The sequence below is a fragment of the Drosophila serrata genome, unplaced genomic scaffold, assembly GCF_035046125.1.
Source record: "Drosophila serrata isolate PLE 108 unplaced genomic scaffold, ASM3504612v1 contig_165, whole genome shotgun sequence".
Classification (NCBI taxonomy): domain Eukaryota; kingdom Metazoa; phylum Arthropoda; class Insecta; order Diptera; family Drosophilidae; genus Drosophila; species Drosophila serrata.
This window is the reverse complement of record NW_028257063.1, coordinates 2,520,913-2,538,821: the sequence shown is the minus strand read 5'-3', so window position 1 is coordinate 2,538,821 and position 17,909 is coordinate 2,520,913. Positions and strand designations below refer to the sequence as shown.

The following is a 17,909-nucleotide window of genomic DNA, read 5'->3' as shown; positions in this document are numbered from 1 at the left end:
AAATGTGTGTGTGTTATAGAATTGGGAGAAAATCGATATCCCATTGATATTTTTCGATCTTAAAAACAAAATCGGTAAAATTGATTAAAGAAAACAAATTGTTTAAACTACAAATCGTATAAGTTAATAAAAACCAATTTTCATTTGTTATAAACTAGAAAGATCCCTTCAAATTAAGGTCGTTGCTAGACTAATCATAAATTCTTTTAAAACCGATAAAGGATCGATAGTATTGATGTTGAAATCGATTTTTTCCCAACTCTAGTGTGTTAGTATTAGAGAGAGAGAGAGTGAAGTAGAGAGGAATATGGTTTTTAAAAACGAAAGAACAGCAATAGTTAAACGATAAAACGAAATACTAAAATACTGACAAACATTGTAATTCCATAATTCTAATTTTTACACACTGAGAGAAAAAGAGTTAACCGGATTCAGGAAAGAATTCACTTAAAATGCGAACAAAGACAACATATTTATTTATTGTATTCCCTTTTGTATTATTTATTTATATAAAAACAAGATAAACCCAAGCAAGCAAACACAATCCGTCTACTGGCAATATATATATATACCTATATATATCTGTGTCTTTGTTAAGTATTAAAGAAACCTTTGTTTTTCTTAATGCATTCCACTGTACTTACTGACAACCAACAAAAACATATAATTTACTGAGGCACATCTCAAAATATGAATTATGAATAATATTATAATATTTACAACAATTTTACAATTTTTTTGTGGGTCGAAAAGAAGGATAATCAAAATGCGAATTCTTTTTGTTCAATCTGTTTTTTAGCCTAATCCTTAGATATATAAAAATATATACACTTGAAACTTAAACTCAAACTCAAATTGTACGTTATGTTTTACGAATAATGTGACATTAATTAAAATTAGAGTATATCCAGGGATAAATATCATTGTCATTGTGTTGCAAAAAGTAAAAGTTTTAAATTGAAACCCCAAGGCGAGAAATCTTAACTCAAATGTTACTTGTTAATTGTATGAAAAGCAACAAAAATTAAGCGCATATTGTTATAATTCCAAATACAACGCAATCTAAACAAAGTAATATATATATATATATATATTGATCAAACCGAGTTTTTGATTAAAAACAGAAAAATAGCAAGCAATCACGAAAGGCGAGAAAACCAATTTGAAATTGCACTTGACGATTTACCAAGTTATTCGATTCAATTCATTAGCTCTAACCCATTGATTTTGTTGTGTTGTGTTTGAATAAAACCGAGTTCTATGCGTAAGTTTAATTAGTATTTAAAATGACCTTATATATCTTTTGATTGTATGTTTTTTTCCGTCTTATTTAACACGAAACTGAATGCACTTTTTGGCATACATTTACGATGCTAGCAAAATGTCAAAATAATGAATTGGATAACGCAGAACGATAGAGTTGCGTTTACAACAATTATGCATATAAACAACAAACGAATAAAGTATTGTATAAGAACAAATTGACTCGTTTTGATGTTTCTAATTTTTTTGAAATTAATTTGAAATCTCTTTTTAAAACATTTATTAACAAAAACATTTATATTTCGTAGGGGGGAAAAGTCAACAAATGGCTGAGAGGAAGGCCTCTCTGTTTTTGCCTCAGTTGGTCTGCAATATGGAGACCGGCTCTTGCATAATCTCCTGTATCTTCGCCTCCGGAACTGGCACCCCATTGGCCAGCAGAGTGTGAACGATGCCATCATGTTTATTGCCACTTGAGCGTGCCTGGAGCACGAATTCCGTGTCCTGTAGCAGGAACTTGGTGTCTGTGCCGCCGTGAACGAAAACTGACTGCGAGAATGGGTATAATAAAGTGTGAGCATAAAGAAGGGATAGGAAATGGTGAAGCTAGACCCTTACCTCCTCGGTTCGCAACTCATCGTTGACGAAGAGGCTCAGCGTGTCCAGTTTTAGCATTATCCTGTATTCCTGGGCCGTCGTTGCCGTTGCCCCCGTCATCGTCGCCTCCGCATCTGTCGCTTCGCCTGTGTACAGCCACAGGCGATATTGCCGTGTCATTTCGTCAGTGTATAGCTCGTGTGACTTGCCATCGATGTACAGTGAGTATTCGTACTTGAAGCCCGGCGCCGGATCCACGCGTATTATGCAGCGGGTCTGATCGATGTGAAATGTGTCCTCTCCAACCAGTTTGAACATCCAGTCCCGACGCAGGACCTCCTAGAGAAGTCATTTCAGTAATCAGGGAAGTTGTCTTAAAGGGAAAATAATTTCTGGTCTTATATCTATCATATTGCTTATGTATTTCTTAATTCTCAGAAAGTTTATTTCGAAGTAATTTTATTTAAGCTTAAGTTCTATAAATACTGACTGATGATTTCTCTTGTCTTCGATACTTCTTATACTTTATGTATTGTATTGTTTAAGTTTGCTTGTTTTGATTATAATTTAATTATGACTTATTTTTCAGGCTACATCCATTGACGCTGCACTCGATGTTGTGTCAAGAAACTTTAAATCTTTTAAGGACCCTGCTGTATCGATGGATCCTATCATCGAACTTGGACTCAGATCGCGACCTATTCAATTTCCGCTTGATGGGTAAGTTTCTATATTTGATTTCATTTCTTAAATATCTACAATTGGCCAATATTTAAATCTAAGAGTGAATAATAAATATGTTTGACAAATTAAATACAGTTTCAGTATAGTAAACAATAAATCATATATTGTGTTATTGAAAGGGATTTTGTAAATACTAAAATAAACTCTTGATAGTTTAAAAATTATATTGAAATATTCCAAGCTAATGACCGTAATCCCTTTGCCAAAGGACAAGAGCTCATGGAAGGCCAAATATAAAAAAGTAATTCACTTTAAACACTACACGTACGAACGCGACCCCGTAATTAAGTTTGCCTTCACAATGCAAATTCCTCAACTGCTCCAAACAGCTCGCTAGCCAACCAACAACCGAACCCACTTGCCGTCACCCAAAGAACTGGGAAACTTACCCGTCCGTTGACCCAAATCATGCGCCGCCCACTGGTGGTGCCGTGTTCCAGCTCGATGCGGTACATCTAAGCAAAAAAAAAAGAAAAACAACAAGCAAGGGGGACAATTATCGCAATTTTCCATCAATTTTAGTTGCGGTTTCGGAAAACACTCCATCATCGAGGGTTGCCACAGAAACTCAGGACGATTTGCAACCATTTTGGAACAGTGTCCTTAAGTGTGATATTTCTTAAATTATAGCATACTTTTGAGCACCATTTGAAGTGTTTTTTATAACCCTTGTAAAGTTCACCTTGCCATTGATGGGCACACACCACTGGGCCACTATGTTCTGCTTATTATAACGCTGGTCCTCGGGCACATGATCCTGCGTCATGATGGGCTGCGTGGACAGATTCTCCAGGCGCAGCGTGGGCGAGAGAAAGGACATGTGTCTGGCTGGACACTGGACACTCGCCCACCACCAGTCGATCCGCCGGCAAGCAATCAATAATTCCTATTAATATTAATGGTAATCACATTTAAAGTGCAAACACTTCTCGGACACCCTTACACAATCCCTTTGAGAGAAGTTCAAGGACCTCGTTGTTTTTCGAAAAGACAACTTGTGCAATCCGCAGATCTAGTTGGAATAAACTTTCCGCCTTAATTTCGGGGCTAGACTTTACTCCGTTCCGTGTGGCAGCGGCGACAAAACCGCAAGAGCGAACCGCACGTTGTTAGCGCCAATGGCACACTAAACAACACAAACCCGTACAGTAAAAGCCAAAGGAGGAACTGAAGAAAAACTAGTTGGCCTGCCTTCTGCTTTGGCTTTTGGCCTGGCTATATAGCTCTGCTTCTGGCCGAGTCGCGGTCGCGTTTGTCGGTCTGCCAAAGGCAAGCCAAAGTGCAGAGCAACTACGCCGCATGGCGCCAAAACAGAGTTGATTTGTTTCCACTAGCCGTGCGTGTGTGCTCCGGGTATGAGTGTGTGAACTGGGGGGACTCCCTAGGGTGGACTCTAAATGTCCTAGTAAATATCCTTAATTCCTAGGCTTACTAATGGGTAATTACACTCTCTCTTTAAGAGCTCGAATTTAGTTTTTAATAAATTCGGAGGGCAGAGAAAGAGTATATAAGGATATCAGACAAATACGTATACGTAATATCTTTATTAATAATAATATCATTTCTTTTAATAATTATAAAAGGCTTTCTTCATTTCTATTGATTTAAAATTGGTTTAGGTATATGTTTAGCATTTGCTTCTATAATTTTTTGTGTGTGTTTGTTTTATGTAATACCAAATCCCTTTAAATAATGTATTTTATATCCTTTCAGCGTAGTCAAAAGCTTAAAAAGTAGTGAAGGAGTCATTTCCGACCCTATAAATCATATATATTCTTGATCAGCATTAATAGTAGAATCTTTCTAGTCATTTTTTAGAGAAAAAAATTTTTTGTCAAATTTTTCAAAATTTTATAAGGGGTTACATCATTAAAATTGTCAAAAATTTAAAAACTTAAATGCAGTATGCAGTAATAGTTAACCTATTAAAAACTAGCACAGAACAGCTTTCCGAATCAAAATTAAAGCATATTTGGCTTAGTTATGAAGGATTTTCTATTCAACCCATGATCCAAATGTATTCCAGTTTGGCTTTAAGAATATAGTTCCTTTTTTTTTCTTTTTAAACATAATTCCCATGTTTACTAATTTAAATCAGCTTGGCAATAATATATTTAAAGCTAGTAAGCATATTGCCCCACTTAGTTGTAGAAAATTAAGTATACGCCTAGTGGCGTATATTCTATTCAACCGATGATCCAAATATATCCCAGTTTGGCTTTAAGAATATAGCTCCCTTTTCTTCTTTTTAAACATAATTCCTATGTTTACTAATTTAAATCAACTTATATTATTTTTAAAGCTAGTAAGCATATTGCCCCACTTAGTTGTAGAAAATTACGTATACGCCTAGTGGGACAGCCACCAGACGGAACTAAACCCCTTACTATAAAGGTATTTCAAAGCGGTAAAATTAATTTCCTCTATGCAGGAGACTTCACTGTACAGAGCTTTAACCGTAGCCACTTCTCAATACACCCCACTACCACCCCAGTGTCGTCGCTCGCATAAAAATAAACTTTGCCCCGTCAAGTATGCAATTGTTTTTGCATTGCACCGGGTTGGAGGGATCGAAAGGGAACTCAGGGTTTCCAGTGCCTTCTGCTCTCTCACTCTCTGGTTATAGCCTCGAGCCTCCAATTGAGCGTAAGCCAAAACAATATTCGTGCATACATATTTTATTCTGGATGACAATTATTTGGCCCAAGGGGATAAGACTCCACTGTAGCCACGGTAGTGCTTGTGCCAGTGCCACTGTCAGTGCCTCCTCTGCCACATCTTGGTGGCAATCATCGGCGCAAATTTGTCGCATTTTGTTTTGTTGTCATGTTTATGGCGCAACATTTTCTGGCCATAAATACACGCCGAAAATGCTAATGACCGATTGGGTGGCTGGCCATAGTGGCGGTGATTCTTGGTTGCCACTGCCAGTGCCAGCACATGCCACCAAGACGTAAAGACTTTCTGCCTCCGGGCGGCATTTCAATCGACCAGAAGCGATATTGATAAATGTATTTGGGCCAGATTGGATAAGGAGTCGACACCGAGAAACGGGCACATCATATGTCAAATCAAGTTCCACGGGACTCAGCCTTCTCCTCCGGCAAGTGTGGGCGGGGGGATAGGTCTCTGGGAAAACATATGCCAGCGCCCCATCAGAGTCCCAACACGCGAAGGTCACTGACAAAGCGCCGTTTGAAGTCGCTTACAGTTTTAGTTGATGTTGACGCGATATCAAAGGGGGGGTTGGGTGGCGTTGGTTGGTTGCTCTTTTTTCTTTTTCTATTTGTATCTTTGTGTGTGTGTGCTGGGGTGTAAAAAGAAAGCAGCCACAGCAACAACAACAACAACAACAACAATGGCAGATAACGAAACATTTGACAAGGACAAGGGTGCCCCGTCGCCCCATCAAAACTCCCCTTTCGGCACGAAGCTCCCCAGCGGCAATGGCAGTTGTGTTAGTGTAATTATTAGTGCCGTACAAAATAAATATGTACGTTTGTATATGACACAGACAAACATCCTTTTTTTCGAAGCTTTAGCTGGTGGATCCTTAGCCAAAGAAACTATGGGACTTGACTAGATAGTTCTCAGCACTTTATATCGAAGATTTATAGATTTTTAAATCCTTTAAGAAATATAGATTCCTTAAGAAGTATGATTGATTAGTTGGAAAATAATTTCTAAATGATATAGCATTTAAAATGTACTGATAGTCAGCGAAAAATCTTTCGTATTCTTTCTTCTAAAAGGATAGCTTAACAAATATTTCATTATAAATACCTCCTCTTTCTGTAAAACCATCGTTGATTTCTCCTTTGAATCCCATTGTCCTCGGTTGCGCTTTTTTCGTTGCCTACTTTCCAGTTGAATTTATGGACCATTCCGCCTGGTTGTACACTTTTTATGCAAATATACGGCCAAAAGTGCCGCAACAGACAACATTCGCTGACGCTGTCGCTGTTGCTGATGATGTTGTAGTGTGTACTCCAGGGTAAGAGGCGGTGAGAGGCAGGAGCAGGACATGGTTTTGGATTGGACGGGATTGCGTGCTTAGGGCTGGTGTCGGCCGGCTGGCACACTACAAATGTCGCCAGCAATTAATTTCCATAGATAATTGCCTGTCGATAACGACAGTGGCATTAATCAAATGCTGGGCCGGCTGTTGACTAGAGATGGGTTCTCGTTACTGTTTTTGTTCTCTGGGCTAAGATTTAATCAAAAACTATGGCGTAATGACAAAGTGAAAGTTGTATTTCAGTGATTTGTTGTAACGCTCTTAAATCAAATTGAATTGAATTGGCAAAAAGTGTGTGTGTGCGCTTGCTTAAGTTAGCTTAGCTAGATGTGTGTGAGTGTTCGTTCCTCGATAATGCATCGTATATGTATATGCCTATGTACTATATAAACTTTATGAATAAATATACATAGATGTGTGTGCTCAACTTTTGAATAGATTTGACTTTAACCAGCTAAATAATAATACTGATCACAACAAACGCCAATAGTGTGTGAGAGTTCAGTTTGCTTCAACAGTTGCCGGTGAAAATAATGCGTGTTCGTTCGATTGTACAATAATAAATATGGAGTATACGTATAAATATAATATGTATATACTATATAGACTTGGTATTGCTGCCACCTATAACAACAACAACTAACATAAACAGCAAATATCGTTTCGTAATCAAGTAATTGATCTACACAATATGATTTTGGGAACAAATTTGAACAACGCTGGGCGTAAAATAGGCTCTAGTTGTAGGTAATTTGTCAGATTATCTTCCGTATAATATGAGTGCGTTATATATATGTATATATAATCGACGATAATTGCACTATTTATATGTAGGTAAATATTATGGTGTTACACTACACTGGCGGTCGGAATAAGTGAGAGATATATATATAGTATCTAAGCTACGCATCGTGATTATGGGAGATATTGATATACGTAATATTGCCTGGCTTCGCTAATGATTAACTTAACTATTTACATAAAATACCAATTAAATACTGAGTAAACAAAGGGAAGCGTCAATAAACATAACTTAGGTGTCGACAGCGACAGTTTTAAAGCCAAATCATATATAAATGCACTTTGTTCAATTAGTAAACGTGGAGAATACTTGTTCAGGAGGACTATAAACTACGAATTTTGGCCGTATTGCGATATTATATTCTTCTATGGAGATAATGGCAGTTTGGATTCATCTATCTAGCTAATATAGACTATAATATAGTATGTGGATCCTTTTGACCGCCAGCGCGGAAGAGAATTATGAACTAACATGATGATAGATCCGAGGAGAGCGATGCTTATTATTGGAAAAATGCTGCGGTAGAAAAATGCACAAAAAGTCTTCGGTCTCGGGTTTTGGGGGAGTTGGTATCGGTATATCTTCATCAATATCTTCATCATTTTCTCGACAGCATTATGTTCATGACTGTGCCGCTGTTGTGCAGCACTCGCTTGGCATCGTTTAGATTGGCATTGGTCAGGTCGTAGCCATCGATTTCTAGCAGCTTATCGTTAAGGCTCAGTAGGCGGGCGGCGTTCGTATTCGGCGTTATGGAGCTTACAAAGATGCCAACCTGCAATTATAAACCAATATATCCATAGCTATCAGTGTTCTTATAAGACAAGCTCACCTGATTTAGCAGCTCGGCTATGTCGAAGCCTATGCTGTGCTCCCACTTGAGCGTCACCTGCTTGACCGTGGGATTCTTGTGAACGCCAAAGATCCAGGTTGATTTCTTATTGTGACTCGCCTTGGAAGTATTGTTGGTGGCCGTGGAGTTCATTGAGTGCTGCGACAAGGAGTCATCCAGCTCCTCCTCCTGATCTTCGTCCTGCTCCTCCACCGCCGGCTTTGGCTCCACATGGTTGTTGCTGATATTGTTCTGGTAGTCAAGCAGCTCGTCCTCGTCGACGTTCTCTTCGACTTCCTGGGCACCAATTGCGGTCGTTTTGAAGTTACTATTCAGGGCATCTTGGTAGATGGTTTGCTCCTGCAACTGTTGCTGTTGTTGCTGCTGCTTGCGCTGTCGCATAGACTCGTACAGATTCAGATCCTCGGGCGTTTTCTTGGTATATACACGAGCTATGTGGTAGGGCGGCGGCTCTAATCGCGGCGGTGGCGCCGCCGGCTGTTGCTGTTGCAGCGGCTGCAGTTCATAGTCCTGATCCCCGTTTAGATGCGTGGTGGGCAGCGGCGTATTCGCCTCCACATAGAGCTGCTGGTAGTGTGCCTCGTAGTTGACCAATGGCAGGCCGTAATACTCCTGCGTGGGCACTTGATGCCCCAGCGGATGCTGCGGCTGCTGATAGACACCGTAGATGTGTGTTGTATCCGGCGCAATGCCGTATATTGCACTTGCTGTGGCCTGGTCCACAACATCCTGGTTGGCATTGCTGCTATCACAGTGAACTTGGCCGTTGGCCACTACGCGTGCCTCCCTCACCTCGCTGGTGGCATTTGCCGATGAGCTCGCCGCCTGAGCCTGCCTTACATACTTGGCCATTTGACGCAGTTCCTTAGGATATGGCGTGGGCGAACGCATCAGCCGCACAGCCGAAGATCCCGCCATCTGATCGGGCGTGGGTGTGGGCGGTGCGGCCGCCACGTAGCTGGGATAGCTGGGCGCCGGCTGCGGTTTTGCGGCATTGCTCAATATTGTGGTTTCCTCCGCAAAGCAAATCCTACGCGACGGGCTCACATGCGGCGGCTGCTGCTGGTTGGCATATACGAACTCGTACTGCTCCTGGGCCTGCTGTTGCGCCTGCATGCTGTTCATCTTAAATGTCACCTGCGGCAGCATGAAGCACGTCAACTGGGTCTTTGTGCTCGCATCCAGATACTGCAGGGGCACCAACGGCTGCGACTGGTTATCGCTGAGCCACAGCGACGTGAGATTCACCAGGTTTAGCATGGACACTGGCAAGGCATTTATGTAGTTGTTAACCACATTGAGCACCCTTAGCTTCCCCAGATTTCCAATATTGTGCGGTAGGGCGGACAACTGATTATTGGCCACGCTCAGGACACTTAGCTGCTGGCAGCTGCACAACTCATCCGGCAGCTGGCGCAGTTGATTGTCGTCCGCGAAGAGGAAGCGCAGGCTGCGCAGCATGCCAATCGTACTGGGCAGACGGATCAACTTGTTGTGGCTTAGCACCAGCTCCTCCAGCTGCTCTAGATAGCTAATGCTGTCGGGCAGCTCCGTCAGTCCATTGGACTCACACTTGAAGGTGACCAGCGACTTGAGCATGCCCACACTGAAGGGAAAGGCCTCCAGGCTGTTGGAGCAAATGGAAAGCACCTCAACGTTGCGCCAGTTACTCAGCTCGCTGGGCAGTGTGTCCAGCAGATTTCCATTGGCCTCAAAGTGCTGCAAGTCACGCAGCTTTCCAATGTTTGGCGAAACTCGGCGTATTTGATTAAAATCGATCCATAGCTCGCGCAGGGATTTCAACTCGCCAACAACTTCGGGCTGAAGAGGAAATTAGGATTTGGAATCTTTATAAGAGTCAGGGATTAAGTCTAAGCATATCCTCACCAGCTCTGTAAACTCATTGCCGCCAATGTCTAGCCGCTGGAGGTTCACTAAGCGCACCATGGACTTGGGCAACGTAATGAGATTGTTCAGGCGCAACTCCAGAATCCTCAAATTAACCAAGCGACCAAAATTGGCTGGCAAGAACTCGAGGTAGGTCTCATTCAGCAGTAGCTCCTGTAGGGATATGAGTGAGGTGATGGCATCGGGAAGACGTTGCAGGCTATTACAGCTCAGATCCAGGTGGGTTAAGTGCTTGCACGACTTGATCTCCTCGGGGACATTGACAATCACTGTAAGAAGCACAGATTTAAGTGCCTTGTGGGTTTAAATTTCTTGGATAAACTCACAATTCCTGTTGAGATCCAGATGCTGGAGCTGGCGCAGGCTGCCGATGGCCTGGGGTATATTCTCCAGATTGTTGCTGTTCACATGAAGCACCCTCAGTCCCTGACAGTAAAATAATTGCGGCGGCAATGCTTGCAGCTGTCGGATGTGATGAGAAGCGATAAGCAAAAGGTAAATAAAGCGCTACATGCGCACTTGGTCAGGTTTACCCACCCGTGTGGTGCTCAAATAGAGCTCCTCCAGCGTCCGCTCGTGCTGCCAGACCTCCGGGAAGTCGGTAAGCGGGGTATTGCTGTAGTCCAGCTTGTCGATCACCTCCTCCCGCTTAAACTTAAAGCACGGGAAGCATTTGCTTAGCAGCGGCATCTTCTTTGGGTTGGGTTTCGGGGTTTATTGCTTTTCTATCTTTAATAATAAGGCACGGGTTTCGCTGCTGCCAACAAGACAAAGCGTTACGTTCATTCGGGTTATTGGGGTCGCATAACCGCCGAGAGACCAGCCTCACCAGTGATTCATCGCCGCCGCAGTCGTCGAAACGCTATTCTTGGTCCTGCATTGCATTTGTCCATTGGCATTTTTGGGCTTGTTATTGTTCTGCCAGCCCCACCAACACTAACACGCGCACGCACACGCACACGGGAGTGAGTGTACACAAAAGAGACTCCGCTGGCCTCTCTATGCGCTCTTCCCGGCATGCAAACTCGAACAATTCACGATTTTACTTTTGTTATTTACACATCATTCTTGGTTAAAGCCAGTGGTGTTTATTTTGGCCATTGAGTTGGCTTTTATTTAATGTTTTTCACTTTGAAAACGACAAGTTGCTTGCAGGTGTTAGTGTTGGTAAATGCCGAATGAATTAGTGGTGCGCGAATAGTCAGACACGGCGTTTCTATTCCACTATCGATAGGAATAGATATTTTTAAAATTAACCATTTAATATATTTAAAATTTAAATGTATTACAATTAGTAAGAAGTATTTATTTTACAATTTATGTTGGAACTTTATTTAACTACTTGGTATCTTGTAATCTGTTTAAGAGGTTTAATAATAATAATATAATATTTTTTCAATTTAAAATTCATCATAATTTTTATTTATTTTTTTTAATTTATTAATATTTATGTAAGTGACAATCAGTTATGCTACTTAATTTCTATTTAATTTAAAACAACCTTCCAGCTATCCTTTATCGATAACGTTGTTAAACGAATTTCCCAGAATGAAGTGCAGATGGCGCCACATAACCGGCCGTTTTTATTCAAATAAAAGCAAAAGCGGTCGGCGTCAAAAAAAAAACATGCAACCGGGCTTGCATTTTTCGCTAAAAACGCTTCACCCTTTGCTAATTAATATTTGCTCTCCACTTCCTAGCTGCGATTGCGCTTAGGTAAACTGCCATCTCGCTCCTCTTGTTTAGTTTCCTTTAGTTTCGTGTGGGTTTGTTTGGATTTGCTTAGTTTTATTTGGTCATATTTTGTTGATAACGCCGGGTTGATAATAACTGGACAAAGTTCAAATAGGTTAATGCGAATTCCGACTAAGATACCCAATTAAAGCTTAGCACTGACTTTGAGCCACGAGTGTGTCGTCAGGTTCCGTGTCGTCGTCGTGCGGTGTGAAAACTATTCAAATACTCGCCTTTTTTCGGATTTTGTCGCTTTCCGTTTCGGGGCGTTTTAGGTATTTGTCGTTTTGCCGCGAAGCATTGACGAATTTACACTTCAAACAATTGTTAAACTATACAGCATATTGCAAATAGGAGGTACGTAATAGACAATGTGCTTGTATTTGCAATAGAAAAGTGCGTCCAGAGTCGTGCAACTACGGACAAGAGCTTAGTTTCGGTTTTAGAGTTGAGCGTTGCAGTTGGATCGCTCGGGAATTTAATATTCGAAGTGAGTGCTCATAAAAATAAAATGTTGCAATCTTATCTCCGCGAAATTCGGGTTAAGCCCATACAAAGAGGATGATCTCATAAATAATTATGAATTGCGAAGTGACCATCCTTAATTGTTTGTTGAATCACGGTATCTTAGTGATGTGACATCTAAAGTGTGATTAAAAGTTCAGTGAAATTTGGGTTAAAGGATAACGAATTTATTTGTTATATATTAGTTATAGTAACAGAAATATATCTGCATTTCCAGGACCATAAACCCTACATACCCAAAAGTCGAATGTTGAAATAAACAATTAATTATGTATATGTGAAGTAAAGTGAAAGTGTTTAGAGAAGTATGATATTCTTTACAAATTAGCTTCTTATATGTCCGATATAAAATGATGATGATTATCAGTCAAATAATGGTTTCGGCAACAAGTTCAAAGTCTAAATACTTGACTTGCAATTAGGAAAATGTTCAGGAGGTCGGGACACCACTCTTTGTTAAACCCTAATGCTTAAATAAAGTATATGAATTTAAACACAATTAAAACTTGCAACCTTTCACCTCTAACATTATTTAAACTCAGAAAATTTGTTTAAGTTCCCCTTTGAAGTGTCCGTTTCCAAGCACTTTGTAAATTTTACAATGCTTGAATGTCAACCTCTACTTCCAAACGTTTACATTTATAATTAACAAACATCTGCTAGGCTCTCACGAGTAATTATGAACAAATATGTTGAAGCTAATTGCTGGTAACCAGAAAGCATTTCCATTTATAGGTTCTGACATTTTCCTTGATATTGAGGAGTTATAAGGGATATCTAATGATACAAAATATATCTTTTTGATGAGATTGTAAGTCATTCTGTTAAGTGAGTTGTCCTTCCTCGACGTTTACCCTACTTCCTAAATATAAATAGTTCTTTGGGAACGCCTAGGTACGAAAACACCTGTCAATAATGACAAGGACTTTACCAATATAGTGGAATTAAATGAAAGTGAGCAGCTGAGTAAAAAAGTAATCGGGGAGAAAGTGAGCAAATGAACAAGTGTACAACCGAGTGATTGAAATAAGGATAATTCACTCATTGAAATATTCACCCGGTATTTCGTTCACCCCACAGCACGCGCCACACAGAAACAGATAAGAGAACAGAAGAGAGAGAGAAATCAGAGAAAAAAGGAGAATGCAACCCCCTTTAGTGCGTGCCACCCCCTTTATTATGGCCTCTTTCTGGTGGGCGTTATTCCACCCCCTGAGCGAAACGGGTAGACAGCGGTTAGGATTAGAATCCTTTCATTTTATTGCTTCTTAATTTCATGTGGCAAAACCATCTCGTCTCAAGTCGCCAGGTGAAGGGTTACTTCTTCTTGCCCTTTCCCTTTTTGGAGGACTTGGCTTCCTTGGCGGCTGGTGCCTCCACTGAGGCCTCCACCGTGGATGTGGCAGTGGCAGGATCGGTGGTAGACTTCTGACTGGAAGAATCCACACCTGCTTTCTTGGAGGCCTTGGACGAGTCCTTTTTGGAAGGCATGCTGAAGGGTGGAAGAAACAGATTTTAGAACTTGAGAAAGAAATTTAAGTTTAATTTTGCACTGAAATTTTCCACTTTTTTATAGTTCTAAAAATTCGAAAAAGAGAAAATTTTTTCATTTTTTGTTTACCTTAAAAAATTTTGAAAATTACACAAAGAGCCGAAGACGGTGTTGATCGCCTGAAATGTAGATACAATATGAATTTTTGAGAGTGCCTTAGTCTTCCATTTTAATATTGAAAAGCATTTTATTCAAGGCTTACTTGATTTATTATTTAATTTTACAAATTTCAAAACTTAGGTTTTGCTTGCTTTAGTTTTCAGCATTTTAGGTTTCTTCCCCTTTTTTGAATTTTAAATATTTTTGCCAAACGGGTAATGGTTTGCGCCCGCTTTTGGGGGCGGCCTTTGGTTCTCTAAGTATTCTCCTTGTTTTCCGTATTTTCCCCTGATTTTCTCTTATGCTCTCTCTCTCTGTCTCTCTTCACTCACTATCTCTCTCCGGCCGGGGTCCCATTTTTTCCGGTTTTTTTGTGCAGTTGAGGAAACGAAACCAAAGAGCGCGCACCGCGGGCCGCATAAGTTTCTAGTGCATTTTGTATTAAGTAATTTTAGTTTCTAGAGCAATAAACTACATTAGCAAACCAGTATTTAATTAGTAGCTAAAACAAATCAATATTCCAAAGGAAAGTCCATAATTAATTCAGCAGGCCACGCATTTCCTGACGCACAAAAAAAAGAATAAAGAGCGTAGCACTGATTATCGATTTTGCGCCCATGTGAAAGCGTTCGACAAAAATATAAATAAAAGAGTATCTGTTCCTTCGACGGGCTGTGCAATCCCCTAGCTAAAGTACTCCTATATCCAAAATCCACGACCTAAAGCCGGCAGGTGCAGTAAATACGCGAAATGGCGGCCAAGCGGAATGCGGTGACCACGGAAGCTCCGGAATCGTCGGCGCCGCCCGGCGAGGGAACCCTCCTGGCCCTGGACCCAAGGCTCTCGATGCGCGTGGAAAGCGTCATTCCCAAAAAGCGGTGAGCTTAATTTACCCCAAAAAATACCCCCAAAAATGGCTCAAAAATGCGCCCAAAATATTTATATACACTGAGGAAATAAAGCATTTTCAGTACTTTCATTATTTGCATTCGTTTGAATAAGGCAGCCCTTTGAGCTTTATTGAACTTTTTCATTAAACACTTTTAATTAGGAGAGGAAATTGATTTTTAATAGGCACCCAAAACAAACAGCTTAAATTGGCATTGCTTTTAAATTAGTTTTTCAAAGTTGAGAACTTCTGTTACTATGTTGTGTTAAGCTCTTCTTAAAATTGTAATGTTAATGTTTTTCTGAGAATAATATTGTTATATATTTTCAAAGTTATTGAACTGCTTATCTTGGTTATTTTATATAATAACAGCTGGAATTTTTTCTAATAATATTTGAATTCATAATCTTGCTTAATCTATATAGTTAGAGTTGTTATTTTTCTAAGAAAATATATTTAATAAATAGCAACGATAAATTAATATATAAATTCTTTAGAGTTTCTTTCCAAGTCCTTGTTCTATATTTCTAAATCTGCATTTAGCCTTTGTTTTGAACTCCCTTTGCATGCAAATAAATACATTTTTAATTGGCCTTCACCCTTCTTTATCTTTAACTAATCAGGTATTTGTCTTTGAAACTAACTAATGCTAATTGTATTTTTTGTTCACGGCACAGCCATGAGGCCCTGAAGTGGTTTGGATGGGGCTACAACGACTCCCAGTTTTTCGCAAAGGATGGCGTCATCTGTTTTCGCGGCGACAAGTAAGTGACTCTTCATGGGAATTGCATCATAAACTATAGCTTATACCGTATTCCAATCTCCCATAGATATCCCCTGGCTAGATCCGAGCTGCACGGCTTTACCCAGTGGGTGAAAAACAAGTTCCAGCTGTCGGTGGACTCTGCCAAACCGTATCCCCAAATGCCACATTCCTATCCCCGGCCGGTAGAGAATGCTCCCTTCCTGCGCGAACTGAAGGACACGACCAAGGTGGATCACTCGCTGGAGGGGATCGATCGGTTGGTGCGATGCCATGGTCAAACCCTCAATGATGTATACAGTCTGTGGCATAACAAGTTCCGGCGGATTCCCGATCTGGTGGTGTGGCCCCACTGCCACGACGAGGTGGTCCAGCTGGTGCGGCTTGCCCACAAGCACAACGTGATGCTGGTGCCCTTTGGTGGTGGAACGAGTGTTTCTGGGGCTGTGACCTGTCCCCAGAATGAGTCTCGAATGATCTGTGCCCTGGACACCTCCCAAATGAATCGCCTGCTTTGGCTGAATAGGGAGAACCTCACCGTGTGCTTTGAGTCTGGAATTGTGGGCCAGGATCTGGAGAGGGTCCTGAAAGAACAGGGCTTGACGGTGGGCCACGAACCCGATTCATATGAGTTCAGCACTCTGGGAGGCTGGGTGGCCACCCGTGCCTCGGGCATGAAGAAGAATGTCTACGGAAATATCGAGGATCTCGTGGTGCGTGTCCGGATGGTCACACCCACAGGCACGCTGGAGCGCGAGTGCAGTGCGCCGCGTGTGAGCTGCGGGCCGGATTTCAACCATGTTATCATGGGATCCGAGGGCACGCTGGGTGTCATCACGGAGGTGGTGCTGAAGGTACGTCCCCTGCCAAAGGTGCGGCGTTATGGATCACTGGCCTTTCCCAACTTCGAGGACGGTGTGCTCTTCATGCGCGAGGTGGCCCGTCGGAGATGCCAGCCCGCCTCCGTCCGGCTGATGGACAACGAGCAGTTCATGTTCGGGCAGGCTCTCAAGCCGGAGAAGAGCTGGTGGGAGAGCGTCAAGGATGGACTGAAGCAGCGCTATGTTACCTCTTGGAAGGGCATCGATCTCACCCAGATCTGTGCCGCCACTTTGCTCTTTGAAGGAGATCTGAAAGATGTGCAGCGCCAGGAGGCGCTCATCTATGAGATAGCATCTCAGTTTAATGGATTTCCGGCGGGAGCCCAGAACGGTGAACGTGGCTATATACTGACCTTTGTGATTGCCTACATTAGGGTGAGCTTCAGCTGAGATCTTATGTATAGGAACTTAAATTAATTACTTTTAATTTATGTATTTCTCGCAGGACTTTGGCCTGAATCAGGGCATTGTGGCCGAGTCCTTTGAGACCTCTGTGCCCTGGGATCGCTGCAGTTTGCTGTGCCGCTCTGTGAAGCAACGTTTGGCCACGGTAAGTAACTGGAAGTACTTTGTAGATCTCTCACTAACATCCTTTTCTTGGATCCTTAATCAGGAATGCCATAAACACGGCATAGCCATGTTCATGTCCTCGTGCCGTGTGACCCAAACCTATGACTCTGGCGCCTGCATCTACTTCTACTTTGGTTTCCGCTGCGTGGGCGTGCCCAATCCCGTGGAAATATTCGAGGCCATTGAGCACAGTGCCCGCGATGAGATCCTTTCCTGCGGCGGATCCCTGTCCCATCATCATGGTGTGGGCAAAATCCGTACCCATTGGTACCGTGACGCTGTGACCGAAACGGGCAGTTCCCTGTTTTCGGCCGCTAAGCGGCATCTCGATCCTAAGAACATCTTTGCCCTGGGGAACCTGTTGCCCCAGGTGGAGGAAGGGGATCATAAGAAGATTGAAGCCCTGCCGGCTTCATCATCCACACCACCGAAGGCCAAACTATAGAGGATAGTGTTCACATTAGTCCATGTCCTAGTCTTAGTCTCTAAACTAATTTCCTAGTCGCTCTTGGGGGGCTCTTTCTATCCCAATTTGTTCGGGTATTCAGTGCGTTTGTAGCGGGCTCATGTTTTCTATGGGTTTTTTGATAAATAAATGGAATATTTCTAAGTTTTTTCTTAGCACTGCCTTCTGGGAAATAGTGTATAAATAATAGCTCTGAATTTTTTGCTGTGTACCTCTGACCATAGACACACAACTGATTTGTGTGT

The 17,909-nt window shown here is 41.7% G+C and overlaps 4 protein-coding genes across 10 annotated transcripts; 1 reads left to right on the top strand and 3 right to left on the bottom strand.

Annotated features, from left to right (window-relative positions):
- Positions 1 to 472: 472 nt before the first annotated feature.
- On the bottom strand, positions 473 to 7,912 carry LOC110177711 (fas apoptotic inhibitory molecule 1). Of its 3 annotated transcripts, XM_020944552.2 has the most exons (5): positions 3,548 to 3,898; positions 3,287 to 3,490; positions 2,994 to 3,059; positions 1,882 to 2,199; positions 473 to 1,812 (listed from the first exon to the last, which is right to left on the bottom strand). In XM_020944552.2, the coding sequence occupies exons 2-5, from the start codon at positions 3,422 to 3,424 to the stop codon at positions 1,621 to 1,623; spliced, it is 714 nt and encodes a 237-aa protein (XP_020800211.1). In that variant the 5' UTR covers positions 3,425 to 3,490; positions 3,548 to 3,898; the 3' UTR covers positions 473 to 1,620. The 3 variants fall into 3 exon arrangements, with proteins under 3 accessions (XP_020800211.1, XP_086683171.1, XP_020800210.2); XM_086827045.1 differs by lacking the exons at positions 3,287 to 3,490; positions 3,548 to 3,898 and adding an exon at positions 6,388 to 7,912; XM_020944551.2 differs by lacking the exons at positions 2,994 to 3,059; positions 3,287 to 3,490; positions 3,548 to 3,898 and adding an exon at positions 6,388 to 7,426.
- On the bottom strand, positions 6,838 to 11,373 carry Lap1 (leucine rich repeat containing protein 7 lap1). 2 transcript variants are annotated; one of them, XM_020944542.2, is made up of 6 exons: positions 11,015 to 11,373; positions 10,723 to 10,942; positions 10,512 to 10,647; positions 10,165 to 10,454; positions 8,257 to 10,098; positions 6,838 to 8,199 (listed from the first exon to the last, which is right to left on the bottom strand). In XM_020944542.2, exons 2-6 carry the CDS (start codon positions 10,873 to 10,875, stop codon positions 8,023 to 8,025), a joined length of 2,598 nt encoding a protein of 865 aa, XP_020800201.1. In that variant the 5' UTR covers positions 10,876 to 10,942; positions 11,015 to 11,373; the 3' UTR covers positions 6,838 to 8,022. The 2 variants fall into 2 exon arrangements, with proteins under 2 accessions (XP_020800201.1, XP_020800202.1); XM_020944543.2 differs by having other exon boundaries at positions 10,723 to 10,939; positions 11,015 to 11,370.
- Positions 11,374 to 12,160: 787 nt separating this feature from the next.
- Positions 12,161 to 17,808, top strand: Agps (alkyldihydroxyacetonephosphate synthase). Of its 4 annotated transcripts, none has more exons than XM_086827029.1 (6): positions 12,161 to 12,276; positions 14,622 to 14,973; positions 15,662 to 15,748; positions 15,815 to 17,003; positions 17,074 to 17,178; positions 17,242 to 17,808. In XM_086827029.1, exons 2-6 carry the CDS (start codon positions 14,846 to 14,848, stop codon positions 17,641 to 17,643), a joined length of 1,911 nt encoding a protein of 636 aa, XP_086683155.1. In that variant the 5' UTR covers positions 12,161 to 12,276; positions 14,622 to 14,845; the 3' UTR covers positions 17,644 to 17,808. The 4 variants fall into 4 exon arrangements, with proteins under 4 accessions (XP_086683155.1, XP_020800205.2, XP_086683157.1 ...); XM_020944546.2 differs by having other exon boundaries at positions 12,162 to 12,409; XM_086827031.1 differs by having other exon boundaries at positions 12,171 to 12,276; positions 14,821 to 14,973.
- LOC147644508 (uncharacterized) lies at positions 13,681 to 14,837 on the bottom strand. Its single transcript, XM_086827033.1, has 2 exons — positions 14,066 to 14,837; positions 13,681 to 13,936 (listed from the first exon to the last, which is right to left on the bottom strand). The coding sequence occupies exon 2, from the start codon at positions 13,933 to 13,935 to the stop codon at positions 13,762 to 13,764; it is 174 nt and encodes a 57-aa protein (XP_086683159.1). The 5' UTR covers position 13,936; positions 14,066 to 14,837; the 3' UTR covers positions 13,681 to 13,761.
- Positions 17,809 to 17,909: the final 101 nt, after the last annotated feature.

Coding starts and splice junctions, on each gene's coding strand:
- LOC147644508 (XM_086827033.1), bottom strand. CDS start 13,935: ATGCCTTCCAAAAAGGACTCGTCCAAGGCCTCCAAGAAAGCAGGTGTG.
- Lap1 (XM_020944542.2), bottom strand. CDS start 10,875: ATGCCGCTGCTAAGCAAATGCTTCCCGTGCTTTAAGTTTAAGCGGGAG. Junction 10,455..10,511: donor TCTGGATCTCAACAGGAATT/GTGAGTTTATCC, acceptor TGCTTCTTACAG/TGATTGTCAATGTCCCCGAG. Junction 10,099..10,164: donor GCAATGAGTTTACAGAGCTG/GTGAGGATATGC, acceptor TTTCCTCTTCAG/CCCGAAGTTGTTGGCGAGTT.
- LOC110177711 (XM_020944552.2), bottom strand. CDS start 3,424: ATGTCCTTTCTCTCGCCCACGCTGCGCCTGGAGAATCTGTCCACGCAG. Junction 2,200..2,993: donor TGATTTGGGTCAACGGACGG/GTAAGTTTCCCA, acceptor TGACTTCTCTAG/GAGGTCCTGCGTCGGGACTG. Junction 1,813..1,881: donor ATGAGTTGCGAACCGAGGAG/GTAAGGGTCTAG, acceptor CCATTCTCGCAG/TCAGTTTTCGTTCACGGCGG.
- Agps (XM_086827029.1), top strand. CDS start 14,846: ATGGCGGCCAAGCGGAATGCGGTGACCACGGAAGCTCCGGAATCGTCG. Junction 14,974..15,661: donor AGCGTCATTCCCAAAAAGCG/GTGAGCTTAATT, acceptor TTCACGGCACAG/CCATGAGGCCCTGAAGTGGT. Junction 17,004..17,073: donor TTGTGATTGCCTACATTAGG/GTGAGCTTCAGC, acceptor TATTTCTCGCAG/GACTTTGGCCTGAATCAGGG.